Consider the following 21320-nt stretch of genomic DNA (forward strand, 5'->3'; position numbering starts at 1 on the left):
TTGGTTGCATTGCAAATTAATCGATTTATTCTAGCATCCTGGAGTGGTTTCCAGTTCATTGTCTTCTTCTCTCCTCTCTTTGTATGTAGACATTGCTATCACTGTAGTTTATCTGAAGGTATACTGTGCATTGCTAAATACTGATTGTGGTCATCTAATCTCTCAGGGAGCTTCAAAGCATGGGCGTACGTATAATTATATGGGTATCTCTGAAGATAAAACAATCAAATGTTCTGTTGATGCTCATTTATACTTTTATCTTGAAATGTTGCTGTTTCCTGCCATATCCACCATCAATATGGTGTACAGTCCCAAATGTCGACCATTAGAATCTGATTCTTGGTGGTGTAACTGAGCTCTCACAAGTGATTGTGGACTGAAATAATCTGTCAATTTCTATGTGGCTTCTGTGAATATCTTCTGGTATCTGTGGAGTTCCCGATTATGTTTGGTTTTGGTAGTCTATAATCTCAATTGATGGCGCTGGTGCTCTCTTCCAGCACTTTTTGGTGCCTTTGGTGGAACTTCCAGCATAATCCTCGGCAAGGAAGACATTGTTGGCTACGAAGAACATTTCTATTCTTGTATTTTACGAAGGTCTCTCATGCTCAGTTGTACATGCCTAGATTCCCCAATCGGCCCATTAGTGCTTGAAGTGCAATTTTATCCCTGTCTAAATAGTAAATAGTAGTTGTAAAAAAGGCGCAACAGAGACTTTACTTCCTCAGAACACTGAGGAAGGCTCATCTGTCTGCTAAACTGCTGGAGTCTTTCTACCGCTGTTCGGTAGAAAGCATACTGACTTACTGCATAACTGCCTGGTTTGGGAACTGTTCAGCAGCTGACAGAGCAGCTCTCCAGACGGTGATAAAAACTGCCCAGGGTATCATTGGACTCCCCCTGCCCCCTCTGGAGGACATTAACCACTCCAGATGCCGCAGCAGGACCTGTAATATCGTGAAAGACATTACACATCCTTGTCACCACCTTTTCACACTGCTGCCCTCAGGAAAAAGGTACAGGTCGCTAAAGTCACGCACTGCCAGACTCAAGAACAGCTTTTACCCATCAGCAATCTTGGAACTGAACTCTGTCTCGGGAGCGGGTTATGGGGAAGGAGACAGTGTTAATTTATGTAAATGTGAATCCATGGGTGGGTTTGGGGAGGGAGGGAGTGTAAAAAGTATGAGTATGTGAATGTTTGAAGTTCTTTTAAATGGAGAGACACAGTAATCTCGTTGTATGTGACACATGCAATGACAATAAAGCATTCTGATTCTGATTCTGATTCTAATGTAGCAACTTTCAGGACTTCTCTATCCTCAACTCCCTCACCCTGTCAGTTTAATTCTCCTGTGTCGTGCGTTCTTCTCTGTGCTGTAGCCACCACTGTCTGCCTTGCCTCCGATTTACTGCTGCACTGCATACCCAGGATATATTTGACACCCATGTTATTTACATTCATTCACTGTGAAGTCTTCAGCTCTTATGACCATTGCTATCAATCAGCACTGCCCGTGTGCTTTTCCAAATCACTTTTTTACTGCTGATGCTAATACCTGTCAGTTGTTTCAAACTGACAGTGGTCGAGGGGCCAGTCCTGGAGGGGTGGTGAGTTGCTAATTATCTCCAGGAGATGTAGGAGCTTCAGAGGGTGGGTGTTTGCTTTATTGCTGACCAACAACTGACACTCATGTTTTATCACAAAAGAGACTCATTTACATAAAAATATCTCACAATCATACTCTGGTGCTCAGTTTTCTTTACTATTATGTTTTAATTCTTCCTCTTTTCATTCTATTTTGTTCTCTTGGCTGCTCTTGCCAAGTTTGTTCAAAGTGTCAAGAGTGTTTAATTATCATTTGTACCAGCAATGGAACAATGGAAAAAAATCTTACTTGCTGTAATTTAACAGGCCCATTAATGCATAATCACACAATTGATATATATTGTTTAATAATACCATAAATTATTAAGCATAGAAACATAGACATAGAAACATAGAAATTAGGTGCAGGAGTAGGCCATTCGGCCCTTCGAGCCTGCACCGCCATTCAATATGATCATGGCTGATCATCCAACTCAGTATCCTGTACCTGCCTTCTCTCCATACCCCCTGATCCCTTTAGCCACAAGGGCCACATCTAACTCCCTCTTAAATATAGCCAATGAACTGGCCTCAACTACCTTCTGTGGCAGAGAATTCCAGAGATTCACCACTCTCTGTGTGAAAAATGTTTTCCTCCTCTCGGTCCTAAAAGATTTCCCCCTTATCATTAAACTGTGACCCCTTGTTCTGGACTTCCCCAACATCGGGAACAATCTTCCTGCATCTAGCCTGTCCAACCCCTTAAGAATTTTGTACGTTTCTATAAGATCCCCCCTCAATCTTCTAAATTCTAGCGAGTACAAGCCGAGTCTATCCAGTCTTTCTTCATATGAAAGTCCTGACATCCCAGGAATCAGTCTGGTGAACCTTCTCTGTACTCCCTCTATGGCAAGAATGTCTTTCCTCAGATTAGGAGACCAAAACTGTACGCAATACTCCAGGTTTGGTCTCACCAAGACCCTGTACAACTGCAGTAGAACCTCCCTGCTCCTATACTCAAATCTAATATTGGTAACCATAATAGTTCAAAACCAAAGTCTGCAGTACACTGAAAAAAAGATCATAGTTGCTGAAGTAATGGTTTGTGTTGCGCAGCATTCAAGAGTCTAATGGTTCCCGGAAGAAGCTGTACTTGTACCTGATGGTCATGGCTTTTATGTTCCTATACCTTGGTAGGAGTGAAATGAGCGCATGGACAGAGTGTCGTAGGTCTGATATTTATGCCTTTTTGAGGCAGCACCTATACTGTCGATCCCTTCAAAGTTGTGTGGTCAATATCTGGAATGGACCAGGCAGTGTCTGCCACTCCCTTGTAGTCTTCTTTATTCTTGGGCATTCGAGTGTCCAAGCCAGGCCACGATGCAACCAGTCAGTATTCATGCTGATTGTGATCTGCTGATGAGGAAGTCGAGGATCCAATCACATAGGGATAGAGACCCAGTTCCCTGAGTTTGATCAATTTGATGGGGATGATGGTGTTGAACACCAAGCTCGATGAACACAGCCCGACATACGTGTTGCTATTGTCCAATGTAGATTGGAGAGCTGCGGAGATTGCATCCCCTGTTGGTCTGTTCTGGCAGTCGGCAAATTGTAATGGGATCAGGTCCATACTCATGCAGGAGTCAATATGAATCATAATCAACCTCTCAAAGCATTTCACTGCCACAGATGTTCATGCCACCAGTTGGTTGCTAGTCATTGAAGCAAGTTACTTTACTGATCCGCAGCGGGTGCAGCATCATCTATGGAGGGAAGGAAATAGGCAACGTTTCGGGCCGAAACCCTTCTTCCCCCCCATCAGTCTGAAGAAGCGATTTGGCCGAAAACGTTGCCTATTTCCTTCGCTCCATAGATGCTGCTGCACCCGCTGAGTTTCTCCAGCATTTTTGTCTACCTTCGATTTTCCAGCATCTGCAGTTCCTTCTTGAACAAATTACTTTCCTGATCATTTGCACCTGCATTATTGATGCCCCTATAAAGCAGATGGGAACAGCAGAGCTAGTAATAAGAGGTTGAATGAGTCTACAAAAACTCCAGTTAATTGGTATGTACAGAATACAGCAGGGTATATCATCAGGGCCGAAGATAGACACAAAAAACTGGAGTAACTCAGCGGGACAGGCAGTATCTCTGGAAAGATGGAATGGGAGACGTTTCTGAAGAAGAGTCTCGGTCCGAAACGTCACCCATTCCTTCTCTCCAGAGATGTTGCCTGTCCCGCTGAGTTACTCCAGCTTTTTGTGTCTATCTTCGGTTTAAACCAGCATCTACAGTTCCTTCCTACACATATCATCAGGGCCGGATGTTTTCCGCAGGTTCACCCTCATGAAGGATTTTTACACATTGGCCGAGACAGTGACTGAGGATACAGTGTTGTTGGGGGCTATGGGGGAACCAAGCCATCAATGTTCTCCCATTTGAAGTGAGCATAGAAATGAAGTGAGCAAAGATGCCTCACAGTCGCTTGAGCTACCACTTGATTATGCCTTGTAGGAAGTGACGGTGTGCAAGCCCTGCCAAAGCTGCCGGATGCTGCTCCCATCTAATAGTAGGCCCCCCTTGGTCATGACTGACCATGGGTGATGCCTCCTAGTTTGTCGGATGCAAGTCTGGGCGATGTCATATGGAGGACAGGCTGTTGCCCATGCAGCACGTCCCCCCTCTCCATGTCGCTGATCGATCCAAAGGAACAGCAGGGCCGTTACAGTTTGGCACCAGCGCCGTCGCAGGAGCTGCCAGAGCGAGGTTGTAGACAATGACGAACTGCCTTAGGGACTCCGACTCCGGATTTTCTTGAGGTTTATTCCTGGAGACTTTTCCATGACTGCATATGGCCACAAGGCAGTGGAGGTTTTAAATCACAGTTTTCCTTCTCCTAGATAGACTGCCTTCCCAGGCTGACGAGCCCCATCTACCCGAGACTTGTGGGTGCGGGAGTGTCTACATTCCCGTGCAGGCCCAAAGCACCTGCCCACTGCCCATCTAATATGTAACATAGAACAGTACACCACAGGAATAGGCCTTTCAACCCACAATTTGCCAAACACGGAGAGTTGTTGGAGGTGAACAACTGGGTGGAGTGCATTTAGATTTCCCAAAGACATGTCACAAGGTTTCATAGAAAGCTGGTGCATGAGTTAATAGTACATCATTAGAGAAATGGGTGTTAGAATGGATTGGGGAACTATCTGTCTCAAAGAAAAGGCCAACTCTAAATATAGCTTCAAACCTCTCAGTTACAGGAAGAAACTGATCTGACAAACATAGTTATTCATCCAAGCTGCATTTTACTCTTTTCTTTTCTTCAGCTCATTATTTTATCCTGTTATGATCATGACTTCTCCAAACATCTATTATGATCTTTTATTATGCATTCTTTTCTATCTCTTACTTTCTCACTGAGTTGAAATCATTTATCATTCAGTATTGCTCAGTCTTATTAGCTGCTTGTTCTTCAGGAATTCAGGAATTTAAAACCCAGACTTTTATTTTTATCATTATTTTCTGATCTTTTCTGACTCTTTGGTTTTATCAAATTTATATTATTAATTTGGGTATAGGGGTATATGTTTTATAACCATCAATTTATAATTGGAAACAAGGAAATGGCAGAACAGTTAAACAAGTACAGTCTCCCAGAAATACTTGGGGAGGGAGGAACTGGGAATCCACATTAGTCAGAAAATGGTGTTAGGTAAACTGTTGGGACTGAAGGCAGATAAATCCCCAGGGCCTGATGGTCTGCACCCCAGAGTACTCAATGATGTGGCCCTAGAAATCGTGGATGCATTGGTGATCATTTTCCAATGTTCTCTCGACTCCGGATTGGTTCCTGTGGACTGGAGGGTAGCCAATGTAACTCCATTTTTTAAGAAAGGAGGGAGAGAGAAAACGGGGAATTATAGACCAACCTTACATCGGTTGTGGGGAAGATGCTTGAATCGATTATTAAAGATGTTATAGCAGCGCATTTGGAAAGCAGTGACAGGATCGGTTAAAGTAAGCATGGATTTATGAAGGGGAAATCATGCTTGACTATTCTTCTGGAATTTTTTGAGGATGTAACAAGTAGATGTGGTGTATCTGGACTTTCAAAAAGCCTTTAACAACGTCCCACACAAGAGGTTAGTGTGCAAAATTAGAGCACATGGTATTGGGTGTAAGGTATTGACATGAATAGAGAACTGGTTGGCAGGGAGGAAGCAAAAAGCATGAATTAACGGGCTCTTTTCAGAATGGCAGGCAGTGACTAGTGGGGTGCCGCAAGGCTCGGTACTGGGACCCCAGTTATTTACAATATAAACGATTTAGACGAGGGAATTAAATGTGGCATCTCCAAGTTTGCGGATGACATAAAGCTGGGTGGCAGTGTGAGCTGTGTTGAGGATGCTGTGAGACTGTAGGGTGACTTGGGTGTGATGAAACCTGGGTGTGCTTGTACATCAGTCATTGAAAGTAAGCATGCAGGTACAGCAGGCAGTGAAGAAAGCTAATGGCATGTTGGCCTTCATTGCGAGATAATTTGAGTTTCAGAACAAGGAGGTCCTACGGCAGTTGTACAGGGCCCTGGTGAGACCTCATCTGGAGTATTGTGTGCAATTTTGGTCTCCTAATTTGAGGAAGGACATTATTGCTATTGAGGGAGTGCAACGTAGGTTCACCAGGTTAATTCCCGGGATGGCAAGTTGACATATGATGAAAGAATGGGTTCACTGGGCTTGTATTCACTGGAATTTAGAAGGACGAGAGGCACTCTTACAGAAACATATAAAATTCTTAAAGGATTGGACAGGCTAGATGCTGGAAAAATATTCCCGATGTTGGGGGGGTCCAGAAACAGGGGTCATAGATTAAGAATAAGGGGTAGGTCATTTAGGACTGAAATGAGGAAAACCTCTTCACCCAGAAAGTTGTGAATCTGTGGAATTCTCTGCCACAGAAGGCAGTGGAAGCCAATTCACTGGATGTTTTCAGGAGAGAGTTAGATTTAGCTCAGGGCTAAAGGAATCAATGGATATGGGGAAAAAGCAGGAACGGGGTACAGATTGTAGATGATCAGCCATGATCATATTGAATGGTGGTGCTGGCTCGAAGGGCCGAATGGCCGACTGCACCTATTTTTCTATGCTTTCTATGTTTCTATCAAATGTAAAGCAGCTTTATGTTTTGGTCCTTGCCCTTGTACCTTGATCTCGATGTTGACATACTCGATGTTATAGTCTGGCAGTTGGGGGTTGCCAGTCAGAAGATGCAACTATTTTCTGATGTACTATTTTGTTAAATTACAGTTGCACATTCAGGCGTGTAAGTCGGAATAAGTATCTGCTGCAGCACCTGCTACACTCAGGTCTTTCAGTATGATTCACCTGCTGTCTGTGCTCTTTGGGTCTGACATTTTCATTTATAACGCGTGCAGAATATCTCTGCTCTGAATTACAATGAGCAGTTTCAGGTTGAGGTATAATTAGACAAGAGTTAAACAAGAGTGATATTGAGGATTGAAAGGGGGAGGAAATTTGTGATTTTTTTTTTTGTGCATTCTTCCCATAAGTTTACAATTTAAGAAAGGGAGAGAGAAAACAGGGAACAATAAACCAGTTTGCCCAATATCAGTCACAGAGAAAATGCTGGAATCTATTATTAAGGTGGTGGTGAAGGGTCACATTATAGAATAGGGTGGAATCAACATGAATTTACAAAATGTTTGCTAAATCAGTTGGAATATCTTCAGATTCAGATTCAAACTTTATTGTCATTGTGCAGTGTACAGTACAGAGACAACGAAATGCAGTTAGCATCTCCCTAGAAGAGCGACATAGAATATGAGCAATAAATAAATATAATTACGTGCATATAGTCATAGTAGTGCAATTTTTAATTTTTTTTAAAAATTATTTTATTTTTTTCCTGGTGGAAGGAGTGTCCGTGGGGGGGGGGGGGGGGGGGGGTGTTGGCAATCATCGAGGTACAGTGTTGAGTAATGTAACAGCCGCAGGGAAGAAGCTGTTCCTGGGCCTGCTGATCCGGAAACGGAGAGACCTGTAGCGCCTCCCGGATGGTAGGAGGGTAAACAGTCTGTGGTTGGGGTGAGAGCAGTCCTTGTGATTGTAATTAGCAGATTAGATATGAATGAACCAGTCTATGTTGTGAATGGGGACTATGGGAAGTCTGTTTATTAGGTGTGGCACAAGAGATAGGTAAACAGAATTGTACTCTGTATTGGTATAACAATACCATGGACATTAAGTTTGTTTAATGAATGGAAAAAAATACTAACGTCCTGGTTGTGAGGTGGTGATTGCTAGACTGCTGCAGAGTACGATCTATCTCAATATCTCTGATTTTGATGAGGAACTCAAATGTACTATACTCTATCGAAAGAAGCATTTATATTTGCAACTGAGGGGGCGATTCACCAGTGGACATTCACCAGTCTGATTTTCGGATTGCTATATCAGGAGAGAGAGACAAATTGGCCCAACACTCAGCTGAGTGTATGGAGCCCTATAAGAAGTGTTTGATATTTAGAGAATGGAGATTTATAGGCTTAGTGTCAGAAAGTGGTGTTGAAGCAAAGAATCAGCCATGAATGACCTTATTGAATTTTCGAGCAGGCACAAGGGCCACGATGGTCTAATCCTGCTCCCGTGATTAATGTCCCTGTATTCTTGCATTCCCCTGAGCAGCGGTGACAGAAATGAACTGAACGTTGGTTGCAGTCTAGTTCCTGGACAAATGTGTTGATTGTGAATTATATAGTCATGGAGTGATACAGCTTGGAAACAGGCCCTTCAGCCCAACTTATGTACCCAGCTACACTAGTCCCACCTGCCCACAATTGGCCCATATCCCTACAAACCTGTCTTATCCATTTACCTGTCTACCTGTTTCTTAAAGATTGGGGTAGTCCCTGCCTCAGCTACTTTCTCTGGCAACTTGTTCAATACCCCCACAGCCCTTTGAGGGGTAATAGGAATTTGTATTAAATATTTCCCCCTTCACCTTAAACCTACACTGTATGTCCCCAGTCCTCAATTAACATACTGTGGGCAAGAGACTCTGTGCATCTACCCGATCTGTTCCTCTCATGATTTTATACACCTCTATAAATTCACCCCTCAGCCTCCTGCGCTCCAAGGAATAGAGTCCCTGCCGACTCAACCTCTCTTTATAGCTCAGACCCTCTAGTCCTGGCAACATCCTCATAAATCTTCTCTGTACCCTTTCGTGTTTGTCAACATCTTTCTTATACATAGTGCCCAGAACTGAACACAGCTCGTCCCTTCCCACCCAAACCACCCCCTCCCCAAGTACTTTCCCCTGCAACCGCAGGAGATGCAACACCTGTCCCTTTACCTCCCCCCTTGACTCCTTCCAAGAACCCAAACAATCTTTCTGGGTAAGGCAGAGGTTCCTCCAACCTCATCCACTGTATCCGCTGTTCCAGGTGTCTACATTGGCGAGACCAAGCGCAGGCTCGGCGATCGTTTCACTGAACATCTCCGCTAAGTCTGTCTTAACCTACCTGATTTCCCGGTGGCTCAGCACTTCAACTCCCCCTCCCATTCTCAATCTGACCTTTCTGTCCTAGGCCTCCTCCATTGTGAGCGCAAATTGGAGGAACAGCACCTCAAGTTCTCTAACTTCAGATAGCCCTTGCCTTCTATCTCTATCCCTTTCCCCTTCCCAGTTCTCCCACTAGTCGTACTGTCTCCGCCTACATTCTATCTTTGTCCCGCCCCCTCCCCGACATCAGTCTGAAGAAGGATCTTGACCCGAAACGTCGCCCATTCCTTCCTTCCAGAGATGCTGCCTCACCCTCTGAGTTACTCCAGCATTTAGTGTCAGCTTTGACCTTAGTACATAGTGGAGTAGGGTCAAGCAGCTAAATGGCTTACTTCTGCTACTTTTTAATGTTTTTTTCAGTTTTCCTACATTAACATAGATCAATAACGATCCTTAGGTTGTGGCACAAGAATTTACCGTATCTTAACTCGTGGATCAGGTTTCAGGTTTTCGTTCATTTCAGCCTAAAGGCAGGATCATGGATGGTGTTGAATTCTCTCCTGGTAACGACCCCGATCTGCCAACTGGGAATAGCTATTAAACATTCCTGATTCAGCAGGCAGGCACTAAAGTTAAGACACAAACTATATGGATTGTGGTAGATATTTCTGGTGGGAATCTACCAAGTTTGTCCTCCAGGTGCAAACAGCAGTGAGAGGTCAAATTATTTTTACTCTGCCAGAATAGAATTAGAAGATCATTCTTCCAGAACAGTGTAACATTTATCTAGTTCCCACCTTATGGGTTAGGCAGGGTCTGTGGAGAGAGAACATTTCAGATCCGTGGCCTTACATCAGGAAATGAAAAAGGTAGCAGTTCAACAGATTCAGGCATGCATGATGACAAAGAAGGGGCTTGTACAGTTGTACAGGGTCTTGGTGAGGCCACACCTGAAGTATTGCGTACAGTTTTGGTGTCCTAATCTGAGGAAAGACATTCTTGCCATAGAGGGAGTACAGAGAAGGTTCACCAGACTGATTCCTGGGATGTCAGGACTTTCATATGAAGAAAGACTGGATAGACTCGGCTTGTACTCGCTAGAATTTAGAAGATTGAGGGGGGATCTTATAGAAACTTACAAAATTCTTAAGGGGTTGGACAGGCTAGATGCAGGAAGATTGTTCCCGATGTTGGGGAAGTTATGAACATGGGGTCACAGTTTAAGGATAAGGGGGAAATCTTTTAGGACAGAGATGAGGAAAACATTTTTCACACAGAGAGTGGTGAATCTCTGGAACTCTCTGCCATAGCAGGTAGTTGAGGCCAGTTCATTAGCTATATTTAAGAGGGAGTTAGATGTGGCCCTTGTGGCTAAGGGGATCAGAGGGTATGGAGAGAAGGCAGGTACAGGATACTGAGTTGGGTGATCAGCCATGATCATATTGAATGGCGGTGCAGGCTCGAAGGGCGGAATGGCCTATTCCTGCACCTATTTTCTATGTTTCTATGTTTCTAAAGTCTCCAGAGGTTTCCGTTCAGGTTTCCTAATTGGGACAGGGGCATAAGTTCCTTCAGCCTGCTTCACCATTGGGATTGTGGTTGATCTATCGTTTAGCTTATCCTTCCCGTTAACAAAATTCATAAATCTCAGATTTAAAATTAGCTATGTATTATCACTGGCATCGGAGTTCCAGATTTTTGTCACCCTTCATGTGTAGAAATGTTTCTTCATTACATTCTTGAAAGGCATGTTTTTTTATTTTAAGATCATAGTCCTTCATTTTCCATTTGACAAGCAGTGGGAGGACTTCATCCTCAAATTCTCCTTAATATTTAGGAAAATTAAAAACAAATCACTTTTTAATCTAATAATACAGCCTCATGTTTCTGCAGTCTCCCTTGTGAATTTAACCATTGCAACCCAGGTATCATTCCCAGTAAACCGATTCTATACCCCCTCCACAACAAAGGATATCCTTTCTTAAGTTGTGGTGGCCATAATTGCTTGCACAATCTGCTCGTCCAAAGTGAACTTCTTTCTGTTCAAATATTCGGCGGAATCTGCAGCCAGAGTCTCTTTTAAGAAGTCCTGACTTCCATTAAGCAATCTTAGAGCAATTCTTTTTTACTTCTGAGTTGGATGATCAGCCATGATCATATTGAATGACGGTGCAGGCTCGAAGGGCCGAATGGCCTACTCCTGCACCTATTTTCTATGTTCCTATGTTTCTATATAGCATAGCTTTGTGTTAGGGCAGAAGGCGGTGTACGCTTCACAAAGAACTAAATTATTACCAGGATTTTCTGTCCAAAGAAAAATGGGAGCAAGGGTTACCATCTAAATTATTACATGACATGATGAGGCAGGACGTTTGCAAGATGTCTATTTGCAAATAGAGGATTTTATACCTGTTTGTTTTATGTGAAGAGGATGTCAGAGAGTCCATGGTGGAAGTGAACATAGTACAATGCAGGTACACAAAAATGCTGGAGAAACTCAGCGGGTGCAGCAGCATCTGTGTGCAGCACAGGAACTACAGCACAGTGACTAAAACTGCACACAATACATCAAATGTCGCCTCACCGATGCCTTGTACGACTAACATGATATCCCAACGTCTATGCGTAATACCATGACTAATGAACGCCGACGTACTAAATGTCTTCTTGACCATCCTGTCTCCATTGATGCCACTTTCAAGGAACTATGTACCTACACTCCTAGATCCCTCTATTTTACAACACTCCTCGGGTCCCCAGCATTTACTGTGAAGGTCCTGCCCTGGTTAGACTTCCTAAAATGCAACGCCTCACACTTATCAGCAGTAAACTCCATGAGCCATCTCTCAGCCCACTTGCCCATTTTGATCAAGATCCTGCCGTGATTTTTGATAACCATTTACGCTATCACCCACTTTAGTGATATATGCAAACTTACTCTCTTATTTCCTGAACATTCCCATCCGCACATCACAGGTGTCTAATGATGAATCATATATCTCTACCAGGGCTCCTGCGATTTCTTCTCTCATTTCCCACAGTGTCTTTGAATATATCTGCTCAGACCTGCAAGATTTATCTACTTTCGTATGCATTAGGATGTCCAGCACCTCGATTTTAATACAGATTGTCCTCAAACATAGAAACATAGAAACATAGAAAATAGGTGCAGGAGTAGGCCATTCGGCCCTTCGAGCCTGCACCGCCATTCAATATGATCATGGCTGATCCTCCAACTCAGTATCCTGTACCTGCCTTCTCTCCATACCCCCTGATCCCTTTAGCCACAAGGGGCACATCTAACCCCCTCTTAAATATAGCCAATGAACTGGCCTCAACTACATTCTGTGGCAGAGAATTCCAGAGATTCACCACTCTCTGTGTAAAAAATGTTTTTCTCATCTCAGTCCTAAAAGATTTCCCCTTTATCCTTAAACTATGACCCCTTGTTCTGGACTTCCCCAACATCAGGAACAATCTTCCTGCATCTAGCCTGTCCAACCCCTTAAGAATTTTGTAAGTTTCTATAAGATCCCCCCTCAATCTTCTAAATTCTAGCGAGTACAAGACGAGTCTATCCAGTCTTTCTTCATATGAAAGTCCTGACATCCCACGAATCAGTCTGGTGAACCTTCTCTGTACTCACTCTATGGCAAGAATGTCCTTCCTCAGATTAGGAGACCAAAAATAGGCACAAAAAGGCACCAAGACAGGCACAAAAAGCTGGAGTAACATGCAGAACAGGCAGCATCTTTGGAGAGAAGGAATGGGTGATGTTTCCGGTCGAGACCCTTCTTCAGTCATCAAGGCATCTCCATTAACTGTCCCAAGTTCTCCAGTCTCCATGTCTTTCTCCATGGTAAAAAAAGCTGGAGTAACTCTGCGGAACACTCATTGAGGATTGTACTCATCTCCTGTGACTCCACACGGAGACGACCACTTTGTTTTCTGAGGGGGCCAATTCTCTCCCTAGTTACCCTCTTTCCCTTAATGTCCTTATAAAATCTATTTGGATTTTTATTAATATTATCTGCCCAGAGCTAACTCCTGCTGAGTTTTTGACATCCTGATTTCCTTATGTTCCTCTGTTCCCGAAACTCCTGCAGGAGATACACTTGATCCCAGCAGCCTGTACCTGTCTCATGCCTCCTTTTTCTTGACCAGATTATTTCATCATCCAAATTTCCTTACTCCCACCTGCCTTGCCCTTTGCCCTAACTGGAATGTGCATGCCCTGAGCTCTTGTCATCACATCTTTAAAAGCATCTTGCTTTCCAGACGTTTCTTTCCCAGCAAACAACCTACTGAATTCAACTTTAGCAAGTTACTGTCTAATGCCAGCAACGTTGGCCTTACTTCAATTCAGAACACTAATATTTGTAATTGATAGAAGCTTAAGGTAATCACTATGAAATAGTGTTGGAGCCCTGGGAATCTCGGGAAGGGAGGAGGGCTGGAACAAGTGTGCAGTCTTGCAGTTGCACAGGAAGGGGGCGAGGCATGTTGTGATCGAAGATTAATCAGAATCTAGTGAAGCAAATACAATGTGTGCACACAAAATGCTGGAGTAACTCAGAGGGCCAGGCAGCAACTCTGGAGATCTGTGATTGAAGCAGTGCAGCGTAGGTTCACGAGATTGATCCCTGGGATGGCGGGACTGTCATATGAGGAAAGATTGAAAAGACTAGGCTTGTATTCACTGGAGTTTAGAAGGATGAGGGGGGTCTTATAGAAACATATAAAATTATAAAAGGACTGGACAAGCTAGATGCAGGGAAAAAAAATCCCAATGTTGGGTGAGTCCAGAACCAGGGGCCACAGTCTTAGAATAAAGAGGAGGTCATTTAAGATTGAGGTGAGAAAAAACTTTTTCACCCAGAGAGTTGTGAATTTATGGAATTCCCTGCCAGAGAGGGCAGTGGAGGCCAAGTCACTGGATGGATTTAAGAGAGAGCTCTAGGGGCTAGTGGAGTCAAGGGATCTGGGGAGAAGGCAGGCACAGGTTATTGATAGGGGATGATCAGCCATGATCACAATGAATGGCAGTGCTGGCTCGAAGGGCCGAATGGCCTCCTCCTGCACCTAATTTCTATGTTTCTGTTTCTATGGAGAGAAGGATGGGTGACGTTTCGGGTCGAGACCCTTCTTCAGACTGATATGTAATGTGTCTTGCCTAAATGCAAAGGGGCAAATAGCACAGTCAGGCTGAGACACTGAGAAAATGTTGCATATTCTTTAATCTCTTTGTATTCTGATTGTTTTTTTAGATCATGGGAAGTCAAACCTGCGTGTAACCTCATTAGATGATGCTGAGCGCATTAAAACCAAGGAAACACTCGCTAATGGAAATAACAGTGGTTCAAGTACAAAACTTGCTCGGAACATCCCACGGAGACACACTGTAGGTGGAGCTCGCAGTGCAAAGGAAATACTGGGAATGCAGCCATCAGAAATGGACAGGAAGAGGGAGGTTTTCCTGGAACATCTGAAGCAGAAATATCCACATCATGCACATGCCATTATGGGGCAGCAAGAACGTCTCAAAGATCAGGTATGAGAACATTGACCCAAATCTTATCAATTATTGTATTACATTTCTTCAGTTCCCTTCCTGTAGACAAAGTCGGGTGTCAAACGGAAGAGAACTTTCTGGTGCAACTTTTCTTCTACAGCCTTGCCTCAATAGTTATGGCTTTTGCCTCACATTGATGGCGAATGCCACCCACACTGCTCCCAAGCTTATTTTTTCACTAATCTCCTATGTGGGACCTTATCAAATGCTTTCTGAAAGTCCAGGTACACTACATCCACTGGCTCTCCCTTGTCCATTTTCCTAGTTACATCCTCAAAAAATTCCAGAAGATTAGTCAAGCATGATTTCCCTTTTGTAAATCCATGCTGACTCGGACCGATCCTGTTACTGCTATCCAAATGTGTGGTTATTTCATCTTTAATAATTGATTCAGCACCTTCCCCACCACCGATGTCGAACAACCAAAATAAGTTCCATATATATATAAAATAACAAACAATAGAGTGCAAAGCCAAAAACAATGCCTCACTCTGCCCACATGTCCTTAATGCAATTGAGGTTGTTTGTAATTCGGAATTTAATTGTAGTTCGTAGTGTTCGATAGTCTAATGGTTGTTGGGAGGAAGCTACTTCTGAATCTGAACGTTACAGTTTTCAGTCTCCTATACCTCCATATAACCATATAACCATATAACCATTACAGCACGGAAACAGGCCACCTCGGCCCTTCAAGTCCGTGTCGAACACGTATTCTCCCCTAGTCCCATCTTCCTGCACTCAGACCATAACCCTCCATTCCTTTCCCGTCCATATACCTATCCAATTTATTTTTAAATGATAAAATCGAACCTGCCTCCACCACTTCCACTGGAAGCTCATTCCACACAGCTACCACTCTCTGAGTAAAGAAGATCCCCCTCATGTTACCCCTAAACTTCTGTCCCTTAATTCTCAAGTCATGTCCCCTTGTTTGAATCTTCCCTACTCTCAGTGGGAAAAGCTTATCCACGTCAACTCTGTCTATCCCTCTCATCATTTTAAAGACCTCTATCAAGTCCCCCTTTAACCTTCTGCGCTCCAATGAATAAAGACCTAACTTGTTCAACCTTTCTCTGTAACTTAGTCGCTGAAACCCAGGCAACATTCTAGTAAATCTCCTCTGTACTCTCTATTTTGTTGACATCCTTCCTGTAAAGGAGTCAAGTCTGACACACTGTAACTTTACTGAGTATTTAATAAAGGTACATGTCAAACACGTCCCAGTACTGACTGCATCTAGTCTTCAGGCGTACTGGAACCAAGGGAGGAGCAAGGGAAAGACATCACAGTTATACTGAGATGGCTGGGCGTGGTTAGTGGTATTGAGGTAGCTACATTATAGGTTGCATGCATAAACCATCTACATCCTTTCCCTTAGAAATCTAAAATTGAAGTTATAACAGTGGCAGTGTGATTATACAACACATGCAAATTTAAACAAAATCACCGTAGCGGACAGGAGGTTTGACAACCCGGCCCGAGCGTGTGCGTATAGCACCATCACCCTCCCCACCAGATAGAAGAGGATGCGGAGCAGTAGCAGCCGGGAAGGAGAAAGTCGGCGGATACCCAACCGGGAATGCGGAAGGTGACCCAACCGGCACGGGTGATCCAGGAGGAGGAGACGGGGGAGAAGGAGGAGAAGGAGAACGAGCAGGGGAGGAGATCATCTGCCCGAACCCAGGAAGCGCAGAGGGAGGAGAACGCGGCAAGCGAACTGACCGGGGCATGCAGGGAGCTGTGGGGTAATTGGTAGTGGCAGGCTCGAAACGCAACGGAGGAGCGTAGGGATCCGCAGGAGGAGGCTGAGGCTCGTTAACGGCCAACAGGTGCTGGCGGCTCCGGCGGTAGAGAGTTCCATCAAAGTCCACCAGGTAAGATCTCGGGGAAGTGTCCACACCAACACCGGTTGCGAGTCGGGAGAATCCGGTGGCTGTCTGCATGCGGACGACCTGGCCAGGCAGTAGTGGTGAGAGCGGGCGGCAGGACTTGTCGTGAGAGCGGCGCTGTACCTCATGCTTGTGAGCAATCCGTTGCTGGACGGCGGCAGGCTGGAGGACCTTGGGCACCAGGGATAGTTGGGCGATCGGCATCGGTGGGCGAAGCACGCGGGACATCAGACGCTGGGCAGGGGATCGCATGGTAGGGTCCCGTGAGATGTTGCGAAGGTTTAGTAGACCCTGGTAGAAGTCACCATTGGAGAGATGAGACTGCTCGAGCAAATTCTTGGCACTGCAGACAGCTCGCTCGGCCAGGCCGTTGCTCTGCGGGTATTCAGGGCTGCTGGTATAGTGAGTGAAGTTCCACTTCACAGCGAAAGCCTGGAATTCTGCACTGGTGAACTGACGGCCGTTGTCAGTCTGCAAGCGGACCGGGGACCCAAAGGTAGCAAAGTGTCTGCGCAGCTTACTGATAACCATTTCAGAGGTGATAGCAGGGAGAAGATCCACTTCGAACCAGTTGGAGTATGAATCAACCAACACCAGGTAGTGCTTGCCTCACCATTCGAATATGTCAGCAGCCAGCGAGGTCCAGGGCATGGCAGGCGCAGGCTGCTGCAGAAGTGGCTGGCGCTGCTGATGTGGAGTAAGAGTGTTGCAATCAGGACAGGAGGCTACTCGGGTTTTAATGTACTTGGCCATGCCGGGCCAATAGTATTATTCTTGGGCATGTGAGACAGTGGCATCGGCTCCGGGATGCCCCATGTGGGCAGCGTTGTAGTACAAGTCGTATAGGGAGGCAGGGACGACCACCTTGTGACCCTTGATGATGATGCCGTCCCGGAGCACCAGTTCGTCGCAGACCAGAAAGAAAGGGTGGGCACCCGCAGGCAGTGAGGTGCGTCTGCTGGGCCATCCCCGCTGGATGACAGCTGCGAGCTGTTGCAGGTCGGGGTCGTTGGCGTGTGCTCAACCAGGCACTGCAGCTGCTTAGAGGGAACAAAGTTGACATTTAGTACCTGCAGATCCTCCTGCTCGTAGGGGTGCCTGTCACAGGAAGACCGGGGGGCCATGGACAGTGCGTCGGCCACATGCATCTCGGTGCCCCTCTTGTACACGATCAGAAAGTCGAACCGCTGGAGCTGTAACATAATTCGCTGGAGTCTAGCTGGAGCGATGTGGATAGGCTTATTGAGGATGGTCACCAAGGGTTGATGATCGGTCTCGACGGTGAACCTGGTACCGAAAAGGAAGTCCTTGAACTTGGAGCAGGCGAATACAACCGCAAGAAGCTCCTTCTCGATTTGTGCATAGCGCTGCTCAGTGTCTGTCATGGTTCGCGAGGCATAAGAAATGGGCTGCAGTGAGCCGTCATCATAGAGTTGCAGGCAGGCAGCCCCGAGTCCGAAGCGGGAAGCATCACACGTAACTACAATTGGACGTTGCAGATCGAAAAACTTGAGAGTCGGTGTGCTAATCAGCTTTGTTTTGAGAAAGTCGAAAGCCTGCTGGTGTTGGGGAAACCAGGACCAGGCAATGTCTTTTTTCGTCAGTTGCCTCAGGGGTGCGCTCAACTCACTGAGGTCGGGGATATACTTCCCCAAATAGTTGACCATGCCCAGGAAACGCTGCAGGCTGGTCACGTCGGTTGGGGCAGGCAGCTCGGAGATAGCGTTGGTCTTCTGCGGATCAGGTTTCAGCCCGTGGGCTGTGAAGATGTGGCCAACATAGGGTACTTCAGCTACACGGAACTTGCACTTTGACGGGTTAAGTTTTAAGTTGATCTGGCGAGCGCGGTCTAGAATCCGTCGGAGGTTGTGGTCGTGCTCAGCAGCATCTTTCCCATAAACCAGGATGTCATCCACGATAATGGCATACGGCAGGCCAGCAAACAGTTGCTCCATGGAGCGTTGAAACACTTCGCTAGCAGAGTTGATGCCGAACGGCATCCGCAAAAATTTGAATCTTCCGAAGGGGGTGCTGACAGCTTCAAGCACTCCCATGTCAACCATGTTCTTCAGCATGGCTTCGACCTTGCCCTTCATGGCAAACGACACCCTGTGTGGAGCACGGACCACTGGTACAACTGACGGGTCAGTTGCGATCTTGTATACAAGGGGCAGCTTACCCAGATCATCATTGAATAGGTCAGGGTACTCGGAGAGTGGATTCAGCATCACCCGCATTTCGTGGACAGTACGGTCAAAGGACACCAGCCCGAGATCCTGACAGGTCTGATTGCTCAACAGAGTCACACAGTCGCAGTCAAGAATGAAAAACGACAGGTCACGGGAAGATTTCTTCAGCACACAGTGGAAGGTGGCCCTCCCCACAGGTTTTAGCTCCTCTCCCCCATAAGCACGCAATATGGAGCGATCAGCAGTTAACAGCTCATTATTTCTTATCTTCCTGAACAGGGATGTTGACATAACATTCACTTTCGCCCCCGTGTCCAGCTTAGCAGTGAAGGAATTGTTGTTGACAGTGACAAGCACAGAAGGATCGGGGAGGCGAGATTGATTATGAAGGAGAGAATAAACACTGGCATCTCCCATGGAAATACTGGGCTCAGAGTCGAGGGCAGTGTCGACAGAAGACTGGGAACCGAATTCGTTATCAACTTGTTGAAGGTTGTTTAAAACTTGTCTGGGAGCTGGAGGAACGTTCCCACGGGAGCGACAGGCAGCTGAGAAATGGTTCATCTTCTTACAGAAATTACAAGCTTTACCAAATGCTGGGCACTGCGACGGCATAGAGTGGATATAATTGCAGTTGGGGAACTTCTTGACAAGCGGGACCCGAGCGGCATAAGTCAGCCGCGGTGCAGGGCGAACGTTGTCTTGTTTGCGACGGGGCATGGCAACACCAGTCAGATAGCCCGAGTGTCAGATCCCCTCTGCCCATGTAGCAGGGCAACCACCTCAGCTATACGGCATGCATGCATAGCCTCAGTCAGGGTGAAATCCGGTCTTCGCAGCAGCTCTGCTCGTAGCTTCTGATCTAGCATGCCGGTGACCAAAATATCTCTGGTGAGCTGATCACGCATGGTCTCGAAACGGCACCGCTGAGCAAGGTAGCGCAGGTCAGCGATAAAACATTCAACAGGTTCATCAGGCTGCTGTTTCCTTGTAAAGAATCTAGCCCGCTCCAATATACGGTTGGAGGGCAAGTCACAAATCTCCGCAAACTTGCGTAAGAGACATACCGGGTCGTTGGCAGATTCCGCCGGCTCGACGACCTGGTCGTTGTCATCCTGGTCGTTTCACAGCATCGGGACCGGCATGGTTCAGCAGGAGTGAGGCTTTGACCGCATCAGGGTCATTTCGGTGCACGATGTTGATGAAGTGTTTGTAGTCCAACACGAAAGTAGCCCATCGCTCCGCAATGTCAGCGTCAAAGACAAGGGGAGAGGGCTTGCGGCACGAGAATGCCATAGTAAATAGGGAATTAAACACTAGTAAAACTAGGAGCAAATAAAACCCGATAAACAGGAGGCGTGCGTTTAACTTACTGACACCATGTAAAGGAGTTAAGTCTGACACACTGTAACTTTACTGAGTCTTTATTAAAGGCGCATGTCAAACACATCCCAGTACTGACTGCATCTAATCTTCAGGCGTACTGGAACCAAGGGAGGAGCAAGGGGAAGATATCACAGTTATACTGAGATGACTGGGCGTGGTTAGTGGTATTGAGGTAGCTACATTATAGGTTGCATGCATAAACCATCCACACTTCCTATAATTAGGCGACCCAAATTGTACACCATACTCCAGAATTGGCCTCTTCCCGTTAACAGGAGTGAAATGAGAGCCTGGCCAGGGTGGTATGATGCTGGCTGCGTTTTTGAGGCAGCGTCTCCTGTAGATCCCTTTGGTGGTGCGGAGGTCAGTGCACCTGATAGGCTGGGCAGTATTCACCACTTTTTAAGGAATACCGGGGTAACGTCAGCCATGGTTCTGTAAGGCAAACCCCTTACTCTACCCATATTCCACTATCTTCTGATAGGGAGAAAATGGGGGGAAGAGACTGCAGTTTAGAGAGCAAATTTATTTCCAAGATATTCAGAACTAATAGTACACCAGCTGTAGAACGTCCAAATGGCTCTCCAGTAATTACATCCTTGTAAACAAACCTCTTTTTGGAACAATCTGTTCATTCTTCTTTGAAGCATTTGGCATTTCATGACTGCAGAAATCAGTTTATACTTTGACCTGGATAAGTTTTTGTAATTTGTGATGGACACTCGGAATAATTGGATAAATGTTTGAAGTCTGGAAAGAATAAACCCATGGGTGGGGAACAGTGAACTGGATTTGTTTTTGAATTCCTGGACATCAGGCTGATATAACATGATGGCATGAATTGTTAGTTGAAGTTAACTGCAAAAGGTAGAATTGGCCCAGAACGTGATATGTTCTCCTGCACAAGAAGACTTTCTGGGTCAACATCCCAAAAGTCAAGATTTGAGGATTTCCACATGGTGGTGCAGATGAAGAACCTCACAGCTTCAGGAACCCTGGTTCGAGCTTGACCTTGAATACACATTATCCCCATGTCCATGTGGAATATGTTGGGTGCTTCATTTCCTCCCACCCCCCTCTCCCCACAACGCAAAGATGCACCGGGAGAATAATTGTGCATTGTAAATTATCCAAGTGTAGGTAAGTGGCAGAACATAGGTACAGGG

General features: G+C 45.6%; 1 protein-coding gene across 9 annotated transcripts in view; it reads left to right on the forward strand.

Moving 5' to 3' along the window:
- Nucleotides 1-21320, forward strand: part of kiaa1217 (KIAA1217 ortholog) — a 604059-nt gene that overhangs the window by 275950 nt on the left and 306789 nt on the right. For all 9 annotated transcript variants that reach the window (XM_033015665.1, XM_033015692.1, XM_033015700.1 and 6 more), the window contains exon 2: nt 14386-14669. In XM_033015665.1, the coding sequence (XP_032871556.1) occupies nt 14386-14669 (284 nt within the window). The remainder of the gene's footprint in view (nt 1-14385; nt 14670-21320) is intronic.

Source organism: Amblyraja radiata, chromosome 2 (assembly GCF_010909765.2).
Source record: "Amblyraja radiata isolate CabotCenter1 chromosome 2, sAmbRad1.1.pri, whole genome shotgun sequence".
NCBI lineage: Eukaryota > Metazoa > Chordata > Chondrichthyes > Rajiformes > Rajidae > Amblyraja > Amblyraja radiata.